At 48.5% G+C, this 27,518-nt stretch overlaps 1 protein-coding gene across 2 annotated transcripts; it reads right to left on the bottom strand.

The window, feature by feature from the left end:
- Nucleotides 1-435: 435 nt before the first annotated feature.
- KLHL22 (kelch like family member 22) lies at nucleotides 436-27,518 on the bottom strand. 2 transcript variants are annotated; one of them, XM_045819845.1, is made up of 7 exons: nucleotides 27,465-27,518; nucleotides 22,661-22,926; nucleotides 19,229-19,394; nucleotides 15,132-15,850; nucleotides 9,424-9,616; nucleotides 3,915-4,148; nucleotides 436-1,406 (listed from the first exon to the last, which is right to left on the bottom strand). In XM_045819845.1, exons 2-7 carry the CDS (start codon nucleotides 22,885-22,887, stop codon nucleotides 1,044-1,046), a joined length of 1,902 nt encoding a protein of 633 aa, XP_045675801.1. In that variant the 5' UTR covers nucleotides 22,888-22,926; nucleotides 27,465-27,518; the 3' UTR covers nucleotides 436-1,043. The 2 variants fall into 2 exon arrangements, with proteins under 2 accessions (XP_045675801.1, XP_045675802.1); XM_045819846.1 differs by lacking the exon at nucleotides 27,465-27,518 and adding an exon at nucleotides 27,397-27,417.

The raw sequence follows: 27,518 nt of genomic DNA, 5'->3' as shown, positions 1-27,518 counted from the left end.
GGAAGTGCAGCTTCCTCCTGCCACACACTTGGGCCCGGGAGGTGGGGAAGAGCCCATCCTGACAGGGCCTCCATCCCCAGGCGCTGGGGCCAACTTCCTGAACCTCAGGATGAGCTTTACGTGGGGCTGAAGTATTGCCAACTGTTCGAAAAGGAGCTCCTCACCAGAGAAGGTACTCTAGGGGGACGGTGACCGCCTGTCACCAGGCTGGGGTATGTTTCCAGGTGACATCCCTCTAGTCTGGGGAGTATACTGTGCTATTGCCCCTGAGACAGGCTTTTGGCCTCCCACTTCCACATGGCAGCTCTGGCCTTGGCTCCCACACCAGAGCTGCACCCCCAGCAACTCTCCCCGAAAGGGACCCAGTGCTTCCTGGTGCTGCATCCTTGGACAGGCTGTGAAAGGAATTGAAGCTATGGCCACAGGAACAATTCACACCTTTTGTAAGAGGATTTATTTCATTTACCAACAACATGGGGTCAGAAAAGCCCAGCTGTAGGGAATCTTATCACTAGAACCAATCTCACACAACCTTATGCCTCTGCTCTGTCTCCAGCCCTTGGGAGCCCTCAATTGCTCAAGCCCCCGGCTCCTGGGTAGGCGAGGGCCTCACCCTACCCCCTCCCTGCCCACAGAAGGAGGCTTGATATGCTTCAGCCCCCTGGCCAAGCTGCCAGTTTCCAGGTCCCTTTGGAAAAGGACACCTTCTCAGCCCAGCAAGGACCAGAAGAAGGGAGGCCAAGACAGCTGGTGACAGTGGACCCTGCCCGAGCTGAGAAGCGGGCCTGATAACCCTTTCAGAGGACCAGAGCCTCCCCAAGCACTTCCCCCTGCACGGTGATCCACAGTCGAGATCTACAGAGCCCTGAAAATACCTGCTGCAAGCCGGCAGACAGGCTGGTGCGAAGGAAGGGTGGCAGAAGCCAGCCAGCAGGGGGTGCCAGAAGGAAGGGTCTCAAGGCCCTAGAGTAAAGTGCTCTGGCCCGGGCTGCCCTTGGAGCTCCCACCACGGTTCCCTTCCTGTTCACACCAGCCCCAGAGCCCTAGTCTTCACTGGAGTTGTCGAACTCCTCCCAGTCAGACACACTCATCACCTCAGAGGCGAAGTCCGGGTCGGCCTGGCGGTCAGGGGTCCCACGGGGCGGCTCGAGGAGCAGGGAACGGGGCAGGGTGAGCACACAGGCCGCCAGGCCCGAGATGGAATTGTCCAGCTGGGGGCCCTCCTCCCAGCAGTCCTTCTCCACGTCATAGATGTGCACATAGCCTGTTCGGCTGCCTCGGTTGTGTGAACGGCCACCCAGCACATAGATCCTGTTGTCCAGCACAGCAATGCCAGGCTCACCATGCCCCGCTGGGAGTGGGCAGACAGATGACCACTGCCCAGATGTGCAGCTGTAGCAGGCGACCTGCAAAGTCAAGGCTGGAGTATAGCCAGGCACCTACTGGGACAGGACTGCCAGCCTGGCCCAGGCCATCTGGGCAGGGCCGCAATCTTGCCCAGGCCCTGGATTCACACCAAGGCTGAGGGGCACATGGGCTGTGGACACACCCTGCTCCCCGGGGGAAAGGGTTTGGGACCAGTGTCGAAACACTCTGTCCCATGTCCACGGCCCAGTCAGCCTGTGGCCCCAGGGATAAGGGCGTTTTCCAGATGGCATGCTGTCATTTTCCACGGTCTGGTGGTACTGCTTCTCTCTCCTCCGTAAGACTGAAGCTGACTGTCACAGATCCCACGTGGTATCTTCACCCACCCAACAGCACCCCATACCAGGGGGAAATGCAAATAAAATGTGGAAATAGCTGCTTGCTGACTAATAAGCATCAATGTTCTCTTGTTTTCAAAAGTACCCCAAACAGTAAACAAATTCATGGAAAAATGTTTAACCTACTAGTAACTCAAGAAATGCAAAATAAATAGTCAGAGACAAATTGTCTGACCAGAAACCTTAACCAAAGACCATAAAACCCAAAGCTGGTGAAGGTGTAGTGAAGCTATTCTGCTGTGCATTTGTCTGGAGAAGAGCAGGTTGGCAATATGTATTGAAAGCCATACGAATCTTACCTTTTGACTTAATAATCAGCTTTGGTTTTCCAGCTGTGGTAGGCCAAGAACTGGCCTCCCACAGAAGGCCACGTCCTAATTCTAGAACTTGTTGCTCAACATGGCAAAAGGGACTTTGCAGAAGTGATTAAGGCCATGAACATTGAGATAGGGAAGTTGTCCTGGATTTTCCAGGTGGAACCACCTAGCTGTACCAGCCCTCGAAAGCAGAAGGGAAGGTATGACAGGAGAGATGAGAAGTAAGGACAACCTGCTGTTGTTCCTTTGAAGGTGAAGTGGCCTGGTGCCAAGGAATGCAGAGCTCTCTAGAGGCTGAGAAAGGCCTTCAGCTGACAGCTGGTAAGGAAACAGAGACCTCAATCCTAGGGTCACAAGGAACTGAACCTGCCAACACCCTGAGTGAACAAGGATGTGGATTCTCCCCCAGGGCCTCTACAGAGGAGACACCCTGACAGCACCTGGATTTAACCCAGGTGTGACTCATGTAGGACTTACTACCTACAGAACTCCCAGAATACACTTACACTATTCTGAAGTGTCAAACTTGTGGTGAATTGTCATGGCAGCAGTAAGAAACTAGTACACCGCAGCCCAGTGGGTCTCACCATGGGGGTGGGGGGTGGGGGTGGGTGCTGTTAAAATAGATAGCTGAGCCCCACCTCCAGAGCTTCCTCACTGCATCTGCGGTGGGGCCTAAGAGTCTCCATTTCTAATGCATTCTAATGTGATATGAATGTTGCTGGTCTAGGGATCATACTTTGGAAACTACTGTTGTAGCCTAAGGAAATAATAAAAAATACCTGAAAAGCTCTCTAAAGCAAATATTACTTATGATGTTATTTGAAACAGTTAAAACTTAGACCAAGCCAAATGACACACCAGTCTGACAGAATTTTGCACAGCCACAGAGGTGGGGGGTAAGGGGTGGCTGTGAAGATGAGACATTCACTAGAAAACACCCATGATGAACTTCAGCCAGAAGCAGAATGGGCAGTTCTTTAACTATAATTGGGCGGAAATCATGAACAGGTAGAAGGACTAAAACACAGTGGCACAGGACTGGATTATGAGTATTTTTCTTCACCTGTATCCGATATTTAAAGGTTTTGAAATGTGGCTGTATCAGCTTTACAATTAAAGTTTTTAACAATAATAAAACCAAGTGAAACTACTCCGTATGATACTGTATCGTGATATATCTGCCCAAACCCACAGGAGGCACAGCGCCAAGAGCGAGCCCTCACGCAGACCGTGGACTCTGGGTGACGACAGTGTCACGGCGGGCTCACCGGCTGTAACATGTGTCCCACTCTGGTGGGGGTGTTGACAGTGAGTGTGTATGGGAATGGGGGTATACAGACCTCTGTACTTTCTGTTCAATTTTTTAAATAATTTTTTAGGGAAATTTTAGGTTTGTAACAGTATTGAGAAGGCACAGAGCTTTCCTGTCTATTCCCCGTCCCCACACATGCGCGGCCTCTCCCAACACCAACATCTCCCACATGGGTCGCGTTTGTTACAACTGATGAACTTACACTGACACACGGTCACTCAAGTCCACACTTTACCTGTGGGCGCATTCTTGGTGGTGTACACGCTATAGGTTTGGACAAATGTATGACATATATCCATCACACAAAGTATCTTCACTGATCCCCAAATCCTCTGCTCTACTTTCTGTTCAATGTTGCTTTGAAAAAGAAAATTGTTTAAAATTTTCTTGCTGTGAACCTAAAACTGCTTTTAAAAAATGAAAAATTTTAAAAAGGGGCACACGTTGCAAAGCATCTTCTATCAGTAATGACCGGCAAGGACAGAACACCACATGTGTAGGCAGCCCAGCCCCACTCACCTGGTGCACGTCCCTCCTGTAGCCAGCATCGTTGTTGCTGCCCCCGATCACGTACAGCTTGTCCAGGAGCGTGGCCATGCCGTGCCAGGCACGCCGCACGGGCCCGTCGGCCAGCACGTGCCAGCTGTTGCTGTCCGGGTCATAGCAGTGAGTCTCCTTCAGGTAGTCCTCCCCTCTGCGGCCACAGGTAATGTACATCTTGCCCTCCAGTGTGGCGCCAGCATGGGCATACACCTGCATGGGCCACCAAGAGAACAGGGGCAGGCGGGAGGGGGCAGGAGGGCAGTGAGGGAGGGCAGCCAGCAGCTCTTGCCAAGGCCACTCAATCCCGTAACTGCCTGACACCTCTTGGTTTCACCCATTTCCTCTTCCTGTTCTGATAAGAGTGCTCCCTGGATTTTTGCTAGATGTACTTCCAGTCACCCACCCCTGACCTCTTCCTGATGGGGAATGATTCTACAGACCCAGAGATGACTCTGAGCCTTCACAGGGGAGAACAGAATCTCTGTCTTTCCCTTGCCCCTAAAGGAGAAATCTGCATGGGGGAATCTCAATGAAAGTTAAGCATCATTTTCAGAGTCAAAAGAGAAGACACAGCACTTCTGGGAACCCTCAACCCACCCTTAGTTGCTTCCACCTCTCCCCCACTTCCAATGACTAGCAAATCCTCCAGGCCTGCTGACCCCACTTTCAAAATATTTGTTTGCAAACGATATCTGATACGGTGAGGAAAAAAGCGAGATGCAAAAGTCAAAAAATCAAACACCAAGAGTAATCTTTAGTTACGTGTTTGTGTGGGAGAAGAGAATATACCATCCTGCTTTTGACTTTGGTCCTCGACCATTCACATGCTTTCCACTGTGCCCGGGTGCCCAGCCAGCCCCCACAACAGGCACCCCTCCTACTGGTCCCTACTGCCCCAAGGACCTCCTATCTCATACCTATCCGTGCAAGGCCCTCCTGCTGTACCTTTGGGCACCAAGGCAGGGCACTTTTTTGGAGGGGAGAGGAGCCCCATGAGGTGTGGCGGCTCCAGGGTTTGGTCCAGGGACAGTCGCCAGCACTCAGGCTGTATGGTGGCCCAGCAGGTGGGTGGGGAGGTAGACAGAGTGGAAAGCAAGGGTCAGAGCAGTGGGCAGGATACACACCAATGGCTTAGGTCTTCACCCACCAATGGTGGGGGGTCTGGAGAGGTTTTATTTTTTAAAAAATTAACTCCATTTTGATGCAAGTATAGTCATAAGAAATAATACAGGCCCCACGTACCCTCCAATCAAGACTCCCCAACAGTAAGTTTGTATAACCACAGTGAAATGTCACATGATCTTGACACTGACACAGTTAAGACACAGGACGTTTCCATCTCCACTAGGATCTCTCCTCCTGCCTGTTTATGGTCACACCCACTGCCTTCCTGCCCTGAAACCCTCCTTAAGCCCAGCAACCACTCATCTGTTCTCCACTTTGCCATTCCAGAGGTGTTATATGAATGGAATCATGTTGTATATAACCTCTTGGGACTGGCTTTGTATGCCAAACCAGGTTCTCTCCTGTTGCTGCATAGTTTATTCCTTTTTATCACCAGGCAGCATTCCATGCTGAGTATCAAACACAGTTTGCAGCGAACTGGTTTTTCTGCATCTTCACCAGCATTTGTTGTTACTTTTCATTTTAGTAATTTTGAGATATGGTTTTAATTTACATTTCCCTAATAATTAATGATGCGTTTTACCATCTCTATGTCCAAAATAAAAGTTGAGCATATCTCTATGGGTCTGTTTCTGGATTTTCCATTCTGTTCTATGGACCTGTGTCTCTCCGTCTCCAGTACCACAGTGGTGATTACTGTAGCCACGGAATCAATCTTGAAATTGGGTCAATTGATTCTTCCCACTTTATTCTTTTTCAAAATTATTGGAGCTATTCTAGAGCCATTTGCCTTTCTATATAAATTTCAGGATGATCATTATATCCACAAACACACTTGCTGGGATGTTGTTCAATTACTACATGTCAATTTGGAAAGACCCGGCATTTTTTATCATTTGAGTCTTCCGATTCTCGAATATGGTATGTCTCTCCACTTATTTACATCTTCTTTCACTGGCACCTTACAATTTTCAACATATAAATCCTGCAAAGGTTTTGTTAAGATTTCTACCTAAGCATTTCATTTCTTGAGCAACTGTAAATGGCATTATATTTTTAATTCAGTGTCCATGTGTTTATTGCTAGAATACAGAAATAGCTGATTTTTGTACTTTTACCTTACATCCATCCCGCGATCTTGCTGAACTCATTTGTGGTAGGATTTTGGGGGGGAGGGTAGATTGCTTTGGATTTTTGGCAATTTGTCGTTTGTAGAGTCAGTTTTATTTCTTACTTTTCGATTTGCATGCCTTTTCTTTTTTTGCCTTATTTCACTGGCTAGAACTCCAGGGCTATGTTGAATTAAGAGTGGTTGGGGCAGGCATCCTTACCCCATCCCTAACTTAGGGGAAAGTGCTCAAATCAGTCTTTGGTCATTTAGTCAATGTTAGTGGTAGGATTTTTGTAGATGCTCTTCATTGAGGAAATTTATCCCCATTCTTATTTCTTGAGTTTGATTATTAAAGGATAACTATTGTCAAATATTTTTTTCTTCATTGATGATATGATTTTAATATGGTGAATTACAATAATTGAATTTCAAATTTGAAACCTCTCATCTCTATATAATCAACCCCACTTGGTAATGATGTAGTGGTTTGTTTTGTTTTGTAATTCTGTTTGCTAATATTTTGTTAAGGATATTCATGTGCATACTTCTAAAAGATCTGTCCCCTTTTTTAGTACTGTCTGTCTGGTTTTGATATCAGGGTAATATTAACTTCATAAGATGAACTGAGAAGTATTCTCTCTTTGTCTGTTTTCTAGGCGGGGAAATCATGCAGAACTGGTGCTAACTCTTCTTTAAATGTTCGAGAGAATTCTCTCGTGAAATCATCTGGGCCTGGACATTCCTCAACAGGTATAGAGTTATTCGAATTACTTTACTTGTTTTGTATTGAGTGAGTTGTGGAGATTGTAGTTTTTTGAGAAATTAATCCATCTCATCTAAGGTGTCAAACTTACATGTGTAGAGTCATTCACAGTATTGCCGCACTATCCTTGTGATGTCTGCAGGATTTGCAGCAGTGTTCAGTTTTATTCTTGATATTTTCAATTGTGTCTTCTCTTTCTTTTTGAGCATATTTGTATGGGTGGATTTGAGATATAGTTTGGAAGTAAGTCTTGCTAGAAGTTTGTCAATTTTATCGATCTTGTGAAAAAAGTTCCTTGATTTTCTCTATTGTTTATCTGCTTTTATTGATTTCTGCTCTTCTCTTTATTATTTCATTTCTTCTGCCTGATTTGGGTATATTTTGCCCTTCTTTCTCCAGGTTTTTGAGGGAACATCCTAGATTATTAATTTGAGGTTCCACCCTCCCTCCCCCACTGCTAATGCCAGCTCTTAGTCCTAAAAGATTTCCTGGCAGAATGTTAGCTAGATGCAACAAATCTTGACATACTACCTTTTCATTTTATTCAGTTCAAGGTATTTTTATTATTTCCCTTTGACCTCTGGATTATTTGGAAGTGTGGTGCTTACTAGTTTTCAACAGTCTAGTCAGTTTACCTCTGAACTACAGCTCAAACCCACCCATCCCCTTCCTTCTCCAACAGTCTCCACCCTCTTCTCTTCACAAGCACTCCCATGCTTCCCCTTTCTCAGAATAAACTGTGAAGTCCCCTCTTGGCCTAGAAAGTACCTCCTTCCCTCAGTCTGCCATCTCCTCAAATGGACCTTCCCCAAACAGTCTATCTAGATTTGTCCTGCCAGAGCCTCCTCCCTGGGCACTGTTTAGCTCAAGTCCCTCTTAATTCCCTCATTGCACTGTGCACAACTGGTAATTATTTTACAGATTTGTTTAGTGGTTAAGAGTGGTCTCTCCCACTAGGCTGTAAACTCCATGGGGGAGCTTCCGTCATTTCCTGTCACCACTGCATCCCTAGGTCTTAGTATAGGGTAGGTTAATAAATAGTTGCTGAATGGATGAATATGGGAAGGAAGGAAAGAAGGGAGGGAAGAAGGGAGGGAGGAAGGGAGGGAGGGAGGGAGGGAGGGAGGGAGGGAGGAAGGGAGGAAGGAAGGAAGGAAGGAAGGAAGGAAGGAAGGAAGGAAGGAAGGACACTGGCAGCCAGGGAGAAACTAACTGAAGGCCAAGGCTGCCCCTCTGTGGCCACAGTGGAAAACTGTGGCTTCCCGCACAAAGACCCCCTCAGTCCTCTGCCCCACACGCCCAGAACAGACCCTTTCACTCCCATCTCATACCCTTCCAGAGCCGAATTCAGGAGTTCATCCTCATCCACCAGGTCTCAAGAAGCCCTGGTATTTCCTGTGCAAAATCTGCTCCTTTCTCCAAGATGGACGTAGGGAGTATTTCTCTAGATGGGCTTCCTTCCCCAAAGAAGCTGAGGAGCAAGGAGCATGCCAGCTTTCCCTGCCTGAAAGGAACCATGGTAAGAAACCCTGACCTTGGAGAGAGGCTGGACCCATCAGAGAGGCCCCTAGCCCCCAAGGGTCAAAGTCTAAGGCCCTGGGGGACTGGGGAAGGGTGAGAGATAAAGAGGGGAGGTATGGAAAGAGGTTCAGAAAGGCAGGAGCTCCTGCCAAGGTCCCAGAGCTAGTTCAGTAGAGTTCTCAGCAGAGGCCCACATGTCCTCTGTGCCATCCCCTCCTTCTGAGGTACTCAGGGATCCCCAAAGGAGTGTAACAAGTGCTCTTAAAATGACAGTGCCGGTACGAACAGGGTGCACACTATGCTCTCAGAGGCTGGGACCTGGAACATGAGGGATCAGCAAGTCCTTGCTCTGGGCTCTCATGTCTGATTTTAGGGCTGGGGTCCAAGTACCCCAAAGCCACAGGACAAAAAAAAGAGAAATTTTCCTAAAGCATTGCCTTTGCACAATGAAACTAAGTTTAGACATCTCCAAATTGGAACAAATGAAGGTACTGTACAGGAGGCAAGTGATTAAAAAATAATAAAAATTTAAAAATACAAATTATCAAGTATTTGGTACTTTAAAGGCCTACTCTCTAGGGGAGAAATGTGAGACTTTTGAGATTTCATCTCTCCTGTTTAACACCTTTGGATACAAGCTGGCTCATCTCAGCTGTGCTAAAGGACAGATGAGTGGAAGGTTTCTGTCCACATTTGAATTTCAGAGTTAGAGCACTCCCTGGGGCCAAGATGGGAAGAGCAAGAAATGGTGAGATACTGGGGAACGAGGTCTGGAAGCTTGAGAGGCTCTCCCAGGCAGCTGGCAGAGTCGCATGGGCCCCCCATCCTGCTCTCAGAGCAGGGTCTTTGGAGGGATGTGGACTCTGCTCGCTGGAACTGATTCCCTGGCCCGGACTTTGGCTCACTCGATACACCCCACAAAGGAAAGCAGGTGGGAAAAGGCCCCCCTTGGAGGGGTTATTTACCTCCCTCTTGAGCGGGGCCACATAGGCCCAGGAGTTGGTGGCAGGGTCATAGCGCTCCACAGCATTCAGGTCATTGTGGTAGTCACGGCCCGCCACTGCGTAGATGTACCCGCCCACGACACACACACACAGGTCGGCATGCTCCTGCTGCAGAGACTGGATCTGGAACCAGCGGTTGTGCCGCGGGTCGTACCTTGAGAGGACATGAGGACAGCACATCACTGACAGGTGAGATAGCACCTCCTACTCCGCCCATGTCCCCTGAACCCTCCCCTGGCTGCCTCCCACACACCAGCACACACCCACTCACAGCCATGGCAGCAGGCTGCTACACACCTGGGAGGTATGGCCAGAAGCCTCTTGCGTTTCTGGCCACGAAGCCAGTCCCTTTCCAGGTGTAACTGCTTGTGTGGTTTCTAGCCCACCCTACTATCCACCCCAGGCTGCCCAAGTGCTATTCTTACAGCCCTCTGTACCTCACCTGTTTCACCTCACGGTCCCCATGGCCCTGCCCACGTTCATTCAGGACAGCCATGCATTACAGACAGGTACAACAGCCTCCCAGCCTCCAGCCAACACTAACACCCCTCATGCGTGGTCTCCTCGAGCCTGCCATGTGCATAGTGCCCACACCTGTTCACCTTCATCACAGCCCACCCCCTTATCCTTTTGTGCACTTCAAGCTTTACCAACCTCTCCACTTCTCAAGGTCTCCCTCTCTGCAAGAGTCGGGGTGCTATCTCCCACTGGACTGTGGGCACCACAAGGGCGGGCCTCTCTGGGATTTCAGGCTGGAGGAGTTAGCCTGGACTGGAGGAGCACTGCTGGGCCAACCAGGACAGTGGGCACAAGGGGAGAAAAGCTGACCTCTTCTGAGCTACTGCTGAGCCCCAGCACCATATAAGCAGTGTTACCTGTTACCACCAAGCTTCATAAAAAAAAAATAATAATAAATAAATAAATAAATAAAAGAAAACTAGTCCCCAAGCAGCAGCTTCATCCTGCACTCTGCACAGAGCCCATCCCAACCCCTCTTCTGCCTTTAAAGGTCTCCAAATTCTCAACCCAGGTGATCTCAGCCACTCCAGAACAACTAACTATAACCCTTGCTTTCTCCTGAACTTTGGACCTACAACTGTCTCTATCCATCTCTACCTGGCTACTCACCTGTCCGTTGATTCCACCCTCACCAGCAAAGCTCCTGCTCACACTCCCAAACCCTATCATTGTAGCCCAGGCCCCTCAGAGCCCAAGTCCACACCCACCTTTCCAGCACTCATAGCCTGTCCCAGGCTTGTCCCACTTTCCAGGGATCCTCCTACTGCCTCTACCCCTTCTACAGGCTGCATGTGGGGCACCCAAGCAGGGGTGCTGTTGGATGAATACAGATAATCACAGAGCTTCAAGTGGCCAGGGCGCTGTGAGCCTGAGGCCCAAAGCCCACTTTTCCCCTGACCAGCATCTGGCGCTTTTCCCTGGGCACATATCCACCCAGGCACCTGCATTTCAGCTCCTGCTCCTGGAGCTTTCTTATTCAATGGCCAACACATAGATATAGTCTCTTTCACATAAGTTTTAATTTTTCCACAGGAAGACCAAGTCCAAAGAGGATAAGTCAAACTTCAAGTGGTTCAGAAAAGAATGGATCAAGTTTCCTTTGGCCTGTGCCATATACTGGTCAGTGAAGAGATAAGATGCATCCTTTACCCCAAAGCACAAGTTAGACTCATTCTGCAGCCATTTCTTCCTACCCACATCATTTGGCCAGCCCCTCCCTGCTCGCCAGGAATTCTTGGAACCAAGCTATCTCAGGAGTCGGGCTACAGGAAAGACACAAGGTCATACACAAATGCAGGCTCGAATCCCAGTTCAGCCTGTGTAGCTGGGTGCATCCCAGCTTTTGGCTCTTGGCATTCACTTAGTTTCCATACCTGTCCAATGGGGTGATGTCATCTGCCTAGAAAAGCTATCATGAAGGATCATGAAGGACAACACGCATAAAAAGAATCCTTGTTAACCTGAGGGGAGTTTATAAAGAACTAAGGTTCATGTCTGTATTCCTAGACTCCAGCATAGCACCTGACCAGGGCGACCATACACTGTCTGCTGAATAAAATAACATAGGGGTAAAATTACCAGCAATGAAATCCTTTTTCTTCACTCTACAAATATGTACTGCCCACCCAACATGTATCAGGCACAGTGCTTAGTGTTGGGGATCCAGAGGGAAACTCAAGACAAGGGCCTTGCTTTCCACTCGAATGGGTAACAAGCTGAAGAGAACAGAGTGAGTACCCAATGTAATTCAGGTAACACACACACAAATAATAATAAGGTAAGAAGAGACAGTGATCCATCCGCAGCAGGGGCTGGGGAAAGAAAATCTCTCTTATGGAGATAAAGAAGGGCCTCCTGAGAGAGTGGCATTTGAGATGTGAATGACCAGGGGCACAGCTAGGTGAAGGTCAGGTCGGGAACAGGCAGCCAGGCCAGTCCAAGGTGCACCACTAGAAGCCCTGTCAACTGGCTGGGATGGTGCCTTCTACTGCCTTTCCTACGCACGACACTCATTCATGTACCTGTCTCTTCTTCCCAATTCTTTTTATTCCTCTTCTTTGACCGAGTGCACAGCCTCAAGAGGGACGCATATGGAGTGGCGAGGGAGGAAGGGGACATCTGCCTAGCCAGCCAGATCAGTCAAATCAACCCTGGTGACCAACAGAGTGACAGACGTTGTAGCTGGACTGCCCTCACATCCTCTGCTTCCCTAGTGTGAGTCAAACACAGGTCAGCATCTTCCACTAGACTAAAGCAAGAGCCTCCAGAAGTTTACGCTTACTTCCCTCTGGTCTCCTGCACGCACAGCTTCCCAGGCAGAGTTCACTTGCATTTGTGGTTTCAGATTTAAGGAAACACACACATATACACACACAGACACACGCCATGCACCAATAATTTAAAGGTAACCACAGTTTTGCTTATTTCTTCTCACTGTGTTTTACATCTCCCATTTTCTTCTTTATTGGATTAATTTTCCACTTTGTCAGAATAAATCCCCAAGTAATATTTCTTTTCCTAATAAAAATAAGCTTATTATTGCATACAAGGATATAATCAGTTTTAATCACTTTAATGCAGACTTTGGAACATCCAACTGCAAACTCAGAAGTGAAATCTAGAGTTGGTACAATTATGTTCTGGGGTCCTTGTTAAATTCAGTAGATTTTTTCTTCAGTATTTCCATGACTTAAGCATTCCCATGACTATTAATGAAGTCCATTACAATTAACACATTTTTTTGAAATATATTTTAAAAGATTAATAGTCATGGGAATGCCTAAGGAAAAAGCAAGTTGTTATTCTAAGTAGGGTCAGGGCATGTGGCAACATGAGACCAGCTACTACAAGGTAAGTAAGGTGTGCAGTCAATTTTCAGTAGCCCAGAGTGCAGCTACGAAAAGGCGCAAACACAGAAGGTAGACAACATAGAAGCAATCAAAGAAAGAAAAGAGAAACAGTGGTATCTGGGAGGTGAATACAATTTGCTCCAAACAAGGTAAATTTGTAATAGTTTCTGTACCAATGCTTTAAGATATAACCTGTTAAGTACCTAGCACCTTAAAATATAAACCCTAATTTACTGCAAAATCTTGTTTCCTTATATTCTGAGAGCCTAAAGGTTATAAGGCTGGTGAAGTATGGAAGGGAAGAGGGCAGAGAACCATACTCTTAGATCACTCAAATTAAGACCCATTTTCCATCTGGCAGCTTTAAGAATCCACTGGGAGATGAAGGAAACGTTCACTCTGCAGAGATGACGGACCCCAGGGCCCTCCCTGCCACCTCGCCAGATGCTCTGAACACGAGCTCCTCAGCGATGCCTGCTCCCTCCAGGAAGGTCCCACAACCCCACCTACCACAGTGGTCCAACTTCCTGATTGGAATTTGAGGCTGTGATTATCAATCACAGAGGCTGATACTAGCATTTCCCAGAGTCTGACTTGGGTCTCATATCACCTACTCAAGAAGGGAAATTTAACCTTGGCCGGGTAGCTCAGTTGATTAGAGCACTGTTCTTCTATACCAAGGTTGCGGGTTCCATCCCCAGTTAGGGCATATACAAGAATCCACAACCAATGAATGCAAAAATCAACATTCCCTCTCTAAAATCAATAAATTAAAAAAAATTTTTTTAACGGAAAGGAAAATTTAGACCAGCCTTGTGTGAAACTGCATGTAACAGCAAAGACTACAGGCCAGCAGCATCCTACCACGCTGAAGCCTCCCTGCAGGCAAACACCCTACCACGTGCTGAGGGCCGGAGACCAGGAGACCACAATACTCTGGAGACATCTGCTTTACAGGGCTGTGGGTCGCTCAGCAGGGAGATCTGGCCTTGCTTCTCCAACTGGGAAGCTGAGCTCCCTAAAAAAGAAACTTTGAGGCTTGGCTGGAGGGAGGCTTGAACCAGGTGCTGCCACACCCACTGAGGACGGCATCTGAGTGAAGGTATTGTTTCCTCCTTTTGGAATCCGCTGTGCTCCTGTTAGACCACAACATGCTGCCAGGCTTTGGGTCTGATCAGTTTAACAAAGGTTATCACTTCCTGGAGCCAGGAAAGAGATCAGAGCTGGCTTAGGAATGGTCAACTCTTCCTCAGTCCTGGTCACTATGCTTCGGAGAGGCATAGCCAGTCCAGCCCCACCCCCACCCCAGAAGATAAAATCATGGACGTGAACTTGGTCTGCACCTAGCTCACAGATGCCAGAAACAGTTGGCAATCTCTCTCTCTGCAGTGCCATCTTTCAGCTCGTGCAGGGCAAAAACTTCCCACAGGCACCAAATCCCAAGAAAGCAAACCAAACTACAGAGGAGGGGGCTCTGGAAACAACAGTAGCTGAGGCAGTGGGGATTTACCCTACTTCCCTTGCTCTGCCCAAAGAAATGGGTTTGTAGGATCACAGTCTTAGAGACTGACAGAACTGAAGACCCCTACAGACCATAACAGTTCACAGAACCCCCTCTCAGAAAATTGCCTCCTCCAGGGACCTCAGGCCTAGCACATGGCTAATGGGGTGGAGGGTCGGGGTGGGGGTGGAGAATTGATATAAGGCTCAGCAATGCCTGTCAGCCTTTCCTGTTCCCCTGGGGGAGGACACACTTGGGGAAGCAGCAGCAACAGAAGGCATGCTCCACCATTGGCTTGTGGTCAGAAGAGCAAAGCAGACAGGCAAAGAAAAGCTGGGATGAGACATGTCAAAGTTCCAGAATGGGCAAGATGGAAACAGCAGCTGCCTATCCAGTGCTCCTGCTCCTAGGTCCCCTCCTTCTGAGGCCCAACTGTCCTTTCTGCCACCGGCTCCCCTCTTCTGTGCTCAGCCACGTGCAGAGTCGCAACCCAGCCCCTCACTGACATGAGAGCAGGGTGTGATGCAGGGTAAGTGTACTTTTGAGACAGGGACAAGAGCAAAAGAAAGCATTCCAGGTCCCCTTTTATGTCAATGCCATCTACATTCTCCAAAATTAACCTGGAATTAGTTCCACAAACAGGGCTACCCCAACAAGCCAAGATTAACATAAATGGCTGAATGCCTTCATCCATGGTGATATGCCCATACAGAACCCACTCCCTAACCAGCCCCGAGCCCACGACTCCTTCACTACAGCATAACCTGCAGACAGAGGTACTGCCAGGGGCCCTTTCTTACCTCCAGCATCGGGATTCAGCACGGAACCCCTGGACGTTGTTGTCCCCCCCAATCAGGTACACAAAGTTGTTGAGCACCGCGATGCCCTGGTTGGACATGCGTGGGGCCAGAGAGGCAGTGAAGTGCTTCCACTCTCCCAACAAGGGGTTTAGGTACTTGGCCTGGTCACTGAGGACAGTGGATGGTGTAGAGTGAATGCCCCCAAAGCCCACGACGCACTGGAAGTCTGACCGAAGCTCCGTGTGTGGGCCCTGCAGGCTGGGCTGCAGGCTCTCGTTCCGGTGGTACATGAGAGCATTGGCTACTGTGTCTCTCAGTGGGCTGGGGTCCAGCTTGTCGTGCAGCCGCTGGAGGACCTCGGCTTCCATTAGGGGAAACCGCACAGTCTCAAGAAGCTTGGGGGGCTCAAGCAGTGAGATCTGGTCTGCCTGCACCTGCTCCGGGGTGTAATGGTAGAGAAGGGCGCCCTCATATACTTCAGTCTCACAGGAGACCTCCAGGCGGTTGCTACTGAGGAGGGAGTAGACCTTCTCCAGGGGAAGCTGGCGGTACTTATCAGTCCTCGAAAAGGCCACAAAGTTTTTGAGGATGTAGGTGTCCAGCTGCTTGGTCAGGCGGCTTAAGTCAAATAGCTCTGCCAGCCGGTAGACATCAAGGATGTTCTCCTCATCTACCCAGGACATGAGGAAATCACAGCAGAAATGGATGATTTCTGGGATCTGTGAAGAAAACAAGACCCATTCATGCCTGGGAAATGGTATCTGGGCACAGAAGGCAGCCACGGCCGTTACATGGCTTGTGAGGCTGTCCTCTGAAGCAGAGCCCCCCTCAACCGTCCCCAAACGTCCTTGTAGCAGAGGCCGGTGCAGCCTCTTTCCCCAACACCAAAGACAACCAGGGCTCACTGCAGGAGGACTGGGGTTTAAATCCTCACTCATAAGTGAGCTGTGGAGCGGTCTTAAGCTGAGACTCAGTTTCCTCATCTATAAAACAAAGATAAAGTGGAGAGGAATAATGACAAATGACATCATGCACAGCAACTCCCTGGCACAGAGCGAACCCCTAATATATGACAGTTGCCTTTTAGGTCAAAAGAGAAGCTGGAAGCTGCACAATGGCCACCATGTCAGCTGTCCCTGGCTTGGAACGCACCCAAGACCCCCACCCTGACCCCCAGCTATCCAGAATTTCAGCTCCTTTCTCCTGCCACAACCCCCTCACCTGAAGGCCCAGCCAGAGCTTCAGGCTCAGGGAACCCAACCCTTGCCCCAGGAGAAAGGTCCAAGCTAACCCTATACTAACAACCACCAGCAGGGCATTCCCAAATACCTGCCCAGTACCCATCCTGGGAAACTGGCTCAGAGTTCTTGAAATGCTGAAAGTCATCCAGCCTGGGCAGAGGCCTGATCAACTCAGTATCAAGGGGGCTCCCAGGTGGTCTACACTTTCCCTTTCCCAACTGTGCAGAAGACCCAGGGGGTTGGAAGGAGGGCAAGAGGGAGGACAACACTTAGGTGGGAGCTGAAAATTGGACCACAGGGTTTAAGGGAACCCTGTGACTACATCACCAAAGCATAGCAGGATAAAGGAGACAGAGGGTAGGGCTCTAGGGGAAGCAGCCAAGATACTGCTAAATTCTTTAGAAAAACAGGATTTGGGAATTTCTTTAAAAACAGGAATACCTCGCTAAGCCAGCATAATCAACAAATTGACAAGTGCCCACAGAGTAATTCTGCCTGCATCTAAAACTTAAAAATAAACCGTTCAAATAATTTTATTTTGTCTGATCCAAGACATTTACTACCTGACAGGTGGGTATGTTAAAGGGCTAAATGGAAACCTGGGAAGTGCCAGGCACGTATTTCCTCACATGAAGGATCCCCAGAGTGCTCTGCTAGGTCCCAAAAGTCTTCCCTCAACCATTTGTTTTCTCCCTTGGCCTGCACACTTCTGCTTTGCTTCTTCTTCCTAAAATACCCAATTTTTATTTTTAAAAATAAAAAAGATTTTAAAAAAGATTTTATTATTTATTTTTAGAGAGGAAGGGAGGGAGAAAGACAGGGAGAAAAACATCAATGTGTGGTTGTCTCTCACGCACCCCCTACTGGGGACTGGGCCCTCAACTCAGTCAATGTGCCCTGACTGGGAATCGAACTGGCAACCTTTTGGTTCAAAGGCCAGCACTCAATCCACTGAGCCACACCAGCCAGGGCTAAAATACCACTTCTGATTTGTTGTGGTCAGGACACCGAGGACCAGGTTCTGGATAGAATGTGAGAGCAAACTGCCCTCAGTGGGCCTGGGGAAGCAGCTTCTGAAGAACCAAAGCCTCTTACACAAGGACCGTGTTGCCTTTTCCCGTCCTCGTCAGAGCAGTGGACCCTCTGCCAGGTGGAATCTCACAAAGGAATCACCTCAAGTCCACACCACGAGAGGCTCAGTGGACAGAACTCGTCTGCTGGGGATGACTCAGTGGGGGAGGTCTTGCTGACATTCACACCCAGGTTCCTGGAGACACCATCAAGAATCTAGCACAGGGCATAGCATACAGGCATGGGGGAAGCCACCAAGAGCTAGTGGCTATATGAACAAACATGATCTGGTGAGCCTACTGACTTGGAATTGTTATGCCAAGTAAAACCTGCTTTAAAAACCACCACTGCATAAAAGCCCAACATATTAAAAATAAAACAAACAGAGTTGGGCTGCTCAACGTGAAGTGGGGGCTCTCTCTGCTGTGCTATTCCCCAGAATGGCCTTGGAAGTGCTAAGGAGCACTGGCCGTTCTCTGCCATAAGTGACCTGGGGAGACAGCAGGTCTCTGAGCTGATGGGTAGAAAAGGGAAAGTGGTCTTTTGAGAGATGGTTTGGTATTGATGTGCATGATGGATTCAGAGGAGAGAAGGCAGGGGCCAGCTGGAAGGTATGAATGGAGGGCAAAGAGGAGGACATGGAAACAGAACAGTAATAATTATTAGGATGACCTGTGCAAACTTGGACACAGAGAATGAAGATGAAAGGGCTCAAGGAGACATGGAGGCTCCGGCAGAATGGTCATGGGACACAGAACAGGGAAGTAGGGAGAGGAGCGAGCGGCAGAGAGGAGACAATGCTGGCAGCGCGTCTCTGAGTGGAGAGCTGAATATGGGACTCAGGTGTTGCAAGAACCTGATGAGGGTTCCCAAAGCAAAAATAACAAGGATAAGGGGACAGAAGAAATCTCTGAATAAAAGAAGGCAGGGAAATTCTTCTGTCACAGAGGCTACCCTGGCTCATGTCCACCTCCCTATCATGTACAGCCAGATAAGCCTTACTCAAACCAACCACCAAGCAGGAATTGAGCACCTCCCACCCGCCACTCTGAGGGGAATGGCACAGGAAGCGCACGGTGGGCTTCCAGATGCCCTGAACAGGTTGGCTTATTTGCGACTTGACATTTTTCTGACTGCCCCAAATGTGCTCTGATGTAAAAATAAATCAGGATCATGAATTCAGTGTAGTTGTCTGACAGACAGCCCTTCAGAGCAAAGCATGTGCAAGCCCAGCCTGTATAACTTCACCAACATTGTCAAGAGTCAATTCAGTCTTTTAAAATTTAAGCCACACTTGTCAAAGCCTCCGAAAACTTTTTGAATTCTGTAGGAAAATAAGTATTTAAACTTCAATAAGAAGGGAAAAGCAGTTTCACAGATCAATGAGACCAAGGGAGAAGACAGGCAGAAAGGGCCTAAGTAGCAACACTGGGGGAAGTTCAGCCACGCCCAATACCAGCACCCATAGGATGCCATGGGCCTGGCTTCGGCCACTTGTTTACATGCGGGACCTTTTAGTAGCAGGGAGACCCAGAACGAGGGAAAGGAGCCAGCAGAAAAGCAGAGGGCAAGGCAGAGGAGGAACCTGGATCTGGAGACCTTCAGATCAGCTCTGCTTCAGTGTCCAGAGCCGGCCAAGCCAAGCACTCCCTGGGACTCCCCATCCCACTCCACAGTCTCTCTTATCTGCCCTGCCTGACCCACCCTCATGCCACTGCCCAGCAGGCACTCAGCGAAACCATACCCAGGAACGGGCCTGCTTTGCTCCAAAGAAGTAAGCCTCACCTGAAGCTGGCAGGCGGCAACCAGCGTCTCCTGGACATTGCTCAGGCTGAGCTCCAGCTCAGAAGTGTATATGAAGTGCAGTATTTGGCACATGGCATTATAGGATACGCCGTGGATTAGGACCTCTTCCTGCTCCATTTCCTTCAATCCCCCAGCAAACATACCTCTGCAAAGTGAAAACATGAGACAGCGGAGTTATACTAATTAGGACACCAGCCCAGGCTACGAAGAGCATGAGCATCTGGAGCACGGAGCTGGCTGACCCAGCATCAGTGTGTGACAGGACACTGGCTCAATCTGAGCCCTGAGTCATCCCACAAAAGGCATCCATGAACTCCTGACCAAGTCTGGGTAGCCATCCTAGAAACTGCCCTATCCCCTGTTTCATGTGCCCCAGGGAGTTACACGTGAGCCTCCTGGGGGCAGAGATCACATCTGGCTTGCTTTCTGCTTCTTCCTAATAAGTTTCCTAGATCACAGAAGGAGCCCAGAGCATGTTATGAAAGAATGAATGAATGAATGAATGGGAAACAATGTCATTCCAGTCAGCATATACTTACTGGGCACCTACTAAATGACAGGTATCATTCAAGAACAGAAGAGAAGTAACAAGTAATGTGCAAGATTTCTATAAACAGAGTTTAATGCTGGGAAGACAAACAACAAAGAAACAAGGTATTTCAAAATGATGCAAAGAACTCAACAGGGCAAGGATGGAGGAGAGCATGGCTGGGGAACACAGCGGGTGGAGAGCAATGGGGGGGGGGCGGGGGGCGGGGGGCTCACATTGAGGAACTAAGATGAGACTGAGCGGCACCTCACCAGGCAGGGGAGAATGTTCCATGTGGAAATGAACACCCAAGTCCTGGGCAAGAACAAGCTTGGCACACAAGCAGCCAGGGCAGAGAGGGAGTGAGCTGAAGGTAGGACACAGAGCCGGGTCCTGCTACCCCCAGGGCAGGGTAGAGTATGGATTGAAATCCAAGCATAATGAGATGCTATGGGGGAATTTTATACTGAAAGGTGATGTAAGCTGGCTGACTCTTCAAATGCGGGTGCTACTGGTCAGAGTGGAGGGGCTAAGGAGAGGCAAGAAGGTTCCTCCAAGCCTGGCAAGAGCCGCGTGGCTGGAGAGCTACAGTTAAAACTCCCCTGAAAGGGACTGGAGAGAACATGCTGACAGACTGGACCTAGCAGAGCAGAGAAAGAATCAGACTCTTGATCGGAGTCATGGTGCAGCCAGCCGGGCAAATGGGGACTTGAGAGGAACAGGGTCAGAGAGGGCAGTGGGAGTCCCACTGTGGCACCATCAGTGTGACACCATGAGGCATCCCAGTGGAGAGTTGGTTGTTCAGAAGGAAGAACCTGGTGGTCAAGGTAGAAATCAGGACTAAAATATGACAGTAACACCGAGATGATAGAGTAGCTATTTTTTACAGTTTTTTTATTTTTCCACTAGGTTAATACACATGCATAGTAGGAGACTTAAAATATATGAAAGGGTAAAAGTCTCTCTCCCTCCTCTGCGCCAGGCCCTCAGTTCCCCTCCCCAGGGCGGCACTATCCCCAGAGGCAGTCGACATATTTCCACTGTTTTGATTTAATACATCTCAGAAATGGATCCTTATCAGTGTATACAGTGCTGCCCCTCTCCCTGTAAAGGTTATCATACTTGATTGAACCCACTCTTGCTGGGGTGCACTTGGATTACCTCTAATCCTCCATTTTTTCACCCAATGGATGGTCCTATCCCCACAACATTTTGCCTATGGGACTACAAGGATGAATTCCTACAAAAGCAATTGCTGGGACAAAGGCTTTATATACATTTACACTTGGATAGTACTGCCCACACACTATCAACCTTGTAAGGGAGAAGCCTCATAACCAATGGGATAGATAATCTCATCAAATGTTTCAGAGCCATTTCTATATTCTTTTCTGAATAGTCCAGATTCTTTGCCCATTTTCTTAGACTCTGTCTTGTTAATTTGTAGCAATTATTTTTGGGTGAGTTGAATTTCTTTTTTCTACTTGAAAATTTTTATTTTTTAAAAAGACTTTATTTATTTATTTTCAGAGAGAGAAGGAGGGAAAAAGAGAGGAAGAGAAACATCAATGTGTGGTTGCCTCTCATGCATCCCTCACTGGGGACCTGGCCCACAACCCAAGCATGTGCCCTGAAGGGAATCAAACCTGAGACCCTTTGGTTTGCAGGCCTGCACTCAAACCACTGAGCCACACCACCCAGGGCAAACTTTTTGACTTCTGTATGTATTCATATAGACAGGGACAGTCTCCTTTCATTACTTTTGTTTTCCACAATTTACTGGTCACTGCTTGTTTTAAATTTGAACTTTTGAATCAGTCTGTGCAATTCCCCCTAATAAACCCTCTTGGTATTTTTATTGGAAACATGCTAAATATCTAGGTTGACACAGACAGAGCCGGCATCTCTGTAATGGATACAGCAGGCCTGTCTCTATCAAGCCAGCCTCTGACTGTCTTCAGAGGCCTTGCATGGCACCTCCCCACAGACCTGGCATACATGTGTCATGTTTATTCCTAAACATTTTACTCCACATGCAGCCACCCAGGGCACTTTCCCATACTCTGAGGTACTCCCAAGGAGACGATGGGAAACCCCAGAGGGTCAAAGGCTGAAACCCAAGGGGTGAGAGGTGTGAGCCGGGAGGTATATGGCTAGGCAAGGGTGCAGGGGGGTGACTCCACACAACACACAGCTGTGTGGACCATGTGTATACAATACAAATCGCCTGGCCTTGGCTTTAGCACCCACAGGGGCCATATGTCCTGAGCAGTGACCAAGGCCTATGTGTGTGAGCTTCCAGCCAGCACTGCAAGAACATGATGAAGAAGGGGGGTGGAGAGAGATGTGGCACTGAAAGACTAAGATGTGAAGTGTCCAAATATCTTTTAAAAAATAGATGTATGTGTAGAGAGAAGGCAAATATGGCAAAATGTTAACAATTGGTATTTAGGTGTTTATAATACTATTCTTTCACATTTTCCACAAATTTGGTATTTTTCAAAATGAAATGTTGCAAAGCCAGAGTAAAGTTGAAAGGAAATCTGTTTTATACCAAGATATTATACTTATAGCAGAGAATTAATTTTATAAAGTATAATATTACAAGTAAAGCCAAGCATGTCATCTTTAAAAGAAAAGAGAACACAGCCTGGAGATGAACACCTAAAAGAAAAACAAACCCTAAGACCCCTTCTTCTCTCTTGCTGCTGACCAAGTCGCCAAACAAGCAACTTGGGAGCAGCTAGCTAAGGGTGCAGGGGGCACCTGGTAGCTTCTGGCTGGTTCCTCCCGCCCAGTCATGTCAGTACCGACTCATCTGTCCAGCGGAGAGCCAGGGTCACCTATTATTTTACTTATGAGAACAGGTGTCTGAAACTCACCTGAAGTAATCACAGGATGCAGCCAGCAGGATGCGATGGGCTTCAATGTGCCTCCCCTCCACCACCAGGACTACGTCGAAGAGGATGCCGCTGTCCCGAAGAGCCAGTAGCCCCCGGAGCAGGGCCTGGGAATGCTGTGTACTTCGGTAGGTGTTGTTGACACAGTGTGGGGGAGAGGGCTGCACAGGCAACTTGCACAGCTGGGTGAACTCCTGCTCCTCTGCCATTCTGACCACCGTACCAGACCTCACCACCTTGGCTGTCAGCTGGCAAGACAGAGGGGATGGGGAATGAGAAGGGAAGAAACACCACACCATGTTCAACTGACCAGCTCTGCTCCCAGTGGCACCAGCTGCTCACCGAGCTCCTTTCCTCCATCCAGCTTACCTGTGCTTTCTGCATTCTTAATTCCCTCTCTCCTCCCACCACCTGTTCAGATTTGGGACCTTCTTTCTGATGACCTGTGTCCCTTCATTGCCAAATCTTCATCCCACTTACCTCCTTCAGCACTGCTGTGAAACGGAAGGGTTCTAGAGACAGACCAACATAAACTGAAGCTCCCCCCGCCCCCATGGACTCACCAAATGATCAACCTGAGCCTCAGGTTTCTCAAATGAAAAAAAGGGAAATAGTAAAAGAGGAACATAAAGCATCTGCACAGACCAGGTTCAAGAGCTCTTCCTCTCTCCCACTGAGAAAAAAACAAAACTGAGTTTCCCCATGCAAAAATGAATGCATAAAAATTACAACAGGCATTTAGTGAGGCACTCTCCCCATATTTGTTCTAGGACCATTAAAGTGGCTAATATCACCTTGAAAGAGGCAGGATCTTTACCAAAAATAGCTCATGTGACTGACTGCTGTTTTCTCTCGTAATCCCAGGAACATAAAGGTAGTTACTATAACATCAATATCTCCCCCAATCTTTTTACTAAGTATATGGCTTCAAATAAGTGACGTCTCTTTGAGCTTGTTGGCTCTTCTATAAAATGGAGATAATCATAGCATCTACTTCATTGAGATGTTATGTGTAGGTGAATTATATCCTGAATACAACACACATGTACAAGGCCTTAGCAAAGTGCCTGGCATACAATAAGTGCTCAATAAAGGTAGTGGTTATTTTTAAAAATTACAACAGGCCTGAATGGTGGTCAGGAGTCCCAGGGAAGGGTCCAGGACCTGCCTTCTTCACCAAGATTCTGAGATTCAAGATCATCTGCATCGTGTTTTAAATTCAAGGTTACTACCTAATATTTGAATCAGCATAGTTAAAAAACTGATCCGACTAGGAGGCTCAGAAACTAATCAGTAAAACAAACCTACTTCAAACACTTTGGCCACACACTCTGAACCAACCAGAAGTGACCACAGACAGCTGGTTGCTCCAGATCAGGGAGCCACCAGTCTTGCACCACATGGTGTAGCCAAGCTTTGCACTCTCCTGACCACAGCACAGCCAGCCAGCCAGCGGCAGAGAGAGGCCACCTGTCACTGGACCTTGAACATCTGCCTTCTTTATCTCCAGCTACTCCACTATCCCCTCTGCTAAATGTTTCTTCTCCAATTCCTTACTGCATCTCTACAAGAGAAATTGATACAAAATTTGCCAAAAAGAAGAGGCCTTTGCTTACTGGGGCTCAGGAGCACACTCCCCCATTGCTTCCTCCTCTTCTCCCAGAACCTGCTTCCCATTCATACAACATGCTCAATTCTCTGTGCTGGCCTCTCAGTAGGCCTCTGACCACCTACTCCATCTTCCTTTCCACCACTGCTGACCAACCTCTCTTGCCTGGAAATTCTGCCCTATAACAACTCTTTCCCTCTGTTCTGATCTCTTCCCTTCAGCCAACACACCCTGCCCAAGCCCACCCCTCTCTCCCAAGAGCCTGTCCTGCATTCCCAATCACACCTCCAACTCAGTCCCTAATCCAGCCAGCAGCCCTCCCAATTGGTCTAGTTTTGTTACTGGTACAGCCACCATTTCCATGTCAGAAACCTCATGGTCTCAGTGATCTCTTTTCCTGTCTAGGACACAAGGACAGCCCTTGTATCCTATCAGACCCTTTAATGCCATGCCTCCATCCCAGATGGCCGTCCCTTTATTCCTCCACAGCCACCACTTTGGGTCAGACCACAGCAATGACACCCAACTAGTTTCCTACCAACTGCCATATCCTCCCCAGCTCCTCAAAATGCCCCATAAGCATACCACCTGATTTCTCAAATGCTGGCTCCCTACCGCTTCCTACTTGGGGCTTCCTGTGATATGGCTCAAAACGCTCCTTCCCCTGTACCTGTCACTAGCAGTGATTCCACAGAACACTAGACAACAGTGAAAATGAGCAAATTAGAATGCAAACTACAGTCAATGTGGAGAAATCTCAAAGCCACACAGAAAAAGAACAGTACGTTGCAGAATATGTGTAGTACAATTTCCTTTACCAAAAGTTTGAAAACACATACAACACTACTGCCCAATACTTCTTATAGATAGGTGGTATGGTATGAAACAGTATAGACACTTTATGGGAATTCAGGGTCATGATTATCTCCAGGAAGGAAAAAGGGAATGTTTTTCTTAAAAAAAAAAAAAAAAAAAGACAAAATATTAGGATATGATAGGGAGAGGCAGTATGTTATCTGCACTTTATCTGTCACTGTGAAATATTTAATCACTGAATTCTCAAACCTGTTCTTGAATATGTAATATTCACAATTCAAATTCAAAAGGCACAAAATGGTACATTTGAAATTTAAATTTTCTTTCCACCTAAGGCCCTACCAGATCCTCTCCCAAAGGAAACTACAATTCTTTCCCCAATGCCCTTCCAGATGGTACCTAGGGAGTCAGAGAATCTGTCATTCTATACCCCCCCTTTAATTAGCTTTTGTATATAACTTCATATACCTCCCACAGTCCATTGTATGGATAACCATATTTTACTCTACATCTGGGTTTCCTCTGATTGTTTACTATTGCAAACAATTTGCATAGAAAATCACTGAGATGTGCCATACACGCAGCAGTTACCTGAGGAAAATTTCCTAGGTACAGAACTGATGAATCATTTTAATTTTAGTACATCATTTTAATGGATATTGTCAAAATGCCCTCTACAGAGTAGGTACCAATTCATTTCCCACCAGCAAAAGTATGAGAATCTGATTCCAATCACTGTTTACCTCACCAGTGGTGTTTCTTTTCTTTTTAACCCTCACTCAGACACTTTTTTCATTGCTTTTAGAGAGGTACATTGATGAGAGAGAAGCATCGATAGGTTGGTTGCCTGTCATACAGGGATCATACTCACGTAGACTGGGAATGAACCCACAGCCTAGGTAAGTGCCCTGACCAGGAACTGAACCTGCAACCTTGGGACTACACTCCAACCCACTAACCCACACCAGCCTGGGCCAATAGTGTTCCTTTTTCAACTTTGTTGACTTCAAAATTGAAAATCAGCACCCCACAGTGTAACTACCTTTTGGTAATTTTGTCAATTTTGGTAATTGACAAAATCACAGAAAACTTAAGTGGAGTGCAATGCATCCTTTGTGATTCCTTCCCCATGCCTGCTTTTCTGCAATAAAGTTCTTAAGATCTCACTCGATGGCACCCTCCCTTCTCTTATTCATTTTACGGGAGTTACTCGATCACGAAGCCTTCCTTCCCTAGATTACCGTAAATTCCTCCCGCCCCACAACATTCTAGTCATCAGGAGGAAGGCCCTCCACTCTGTACTGTTCAGAGCCGCAGAGGGGAGCAGAAAGCTTTATGTCCCAAGTAGGTACAAACTGAAGGACATAAAACAAATTTTTATAAACTCAGAAACGACAGAGTCAAAGGCATTTTTGAAAGATTTTCAACTCAAACCATCTACTATTGAATAGGCACCAACTCCTCTGCAGGGCCCCAAAACAGTTCCTGCCCTCAAAGAACCTCATCCCTTCACAGCATGAAGCCAGGTCTGCAACAAAGGGAAAGGGGCAGCTCAGGAAGAGGACAGAGAGGGTCCTAATTTCCAGACGAGGGAGCCTTCCTCTGGGTGCCGACTCCGCGGCGCTCTGGAATGTGTCTCATCTCAGAAATCAGAGTTGGAGCATCCCGACGCGCCAAACCTGCGGCCCTGACTCGGCGCGCGGGAGGCCCTGGGGAAGAGCCCAAGAAGGTGGCGGCGGCCCCGAGGCTCCAGCCCGCCCAAGATTGGAAATAGTCAGAATTGGCCGCCGCTGTTTCATCAGGACCGGAGATCTCCCTGACAGCGCGATCTCCGGCTTCTCTCTAAAAACAGCGCGAGCTAGGGAGGCTGGGCTCCCTTGGCTACAGCCCCCAGGAATCTCTACGCTCGGCCCGGGCGCGCGGCTGAGGAAACTGAGGCTCGCAGGCCGAGGTCCAAGGTCACACCAGGTGGCGGTAGTCCAGACGGGCCCCGCCTGCCTGTTGCAGGACGCGCCCGCGCGGCGCCGAGGGTCGCCGCCGTGAAGGCCGCGCCCGGACCCACAGCTGGCAATGGAGCCGACAAGGGGCCCGAGGGCCCTGCTACCGCGAGGAGGACCCGGACTTCAGCGAGGGCTCGCCCCGGGCCCCGCCGCACCTGGGGGTCCAACCAGCCGCGCCCCGGCCACGTCAGGCCCCGGGCTTTCCTCAGGCCGCCGCCCCCACGCCTCCCGTCCTTGCCCGCCCCCGCGTCGCCTGGACCCCCGCTCTGCTCGCAGGAGCCCCGCGCCCTCACCCGGCGCCAGCCCCCTCGGCCCGCGTTTTCCCTCTCCCTTCGCGCTCCGCCCGCGCCTCGCAGCTCACCTGGAGCCGCTGCAAGCCGAGGCCGCACTCGCGGGAGGCGGGGGCGAGCGCGGG

Source organism: Phyllostomus hastatus, unplaced genomic scaffold (assembly GCF_019186645.2).
Source record: "Phyllostomus hastatus isolate PE091 unplaced genomic scaffold, TTU_PhHast_1.1 phas_scaffold_387, whole genome shotgun sequence".
NCBI lineage: Eukaryota > Metazoa > Chordata > Mammalia > Chiroptera > Phyllostomidae > Phyllostomus > Phyllostomus hastatus.
This window is presented reverse-complemented; position numbering and strand designations above follow the sequence as displayed.

Excerpts from the sequence above, each read along its gene's own strand:
- KLHL22 (XM_045819845.1), bottom strand. The coding sequence starts at position 22,887 with ATGGCAGAGGAGCAGGAGTTCACCCAGCTGTGCAAGTTGCCTGTGCAG. Across the intron at positions 15,851-19,228 it reads TTGCCGCCTGCCAGCTTCAG|ATCCCAGAAATCATCCATTT; the intron begins GTGAGGCTTACT and ends TTTTCTTCACAG. Across the intron at positions 9,617-15,131 it reads GCTGAATCCCGATGCTGGAG|GTACGACCCGCGGCACAACC; the intron begins GTAAGAAAGGGC and ends TGTCCTCTCAAG.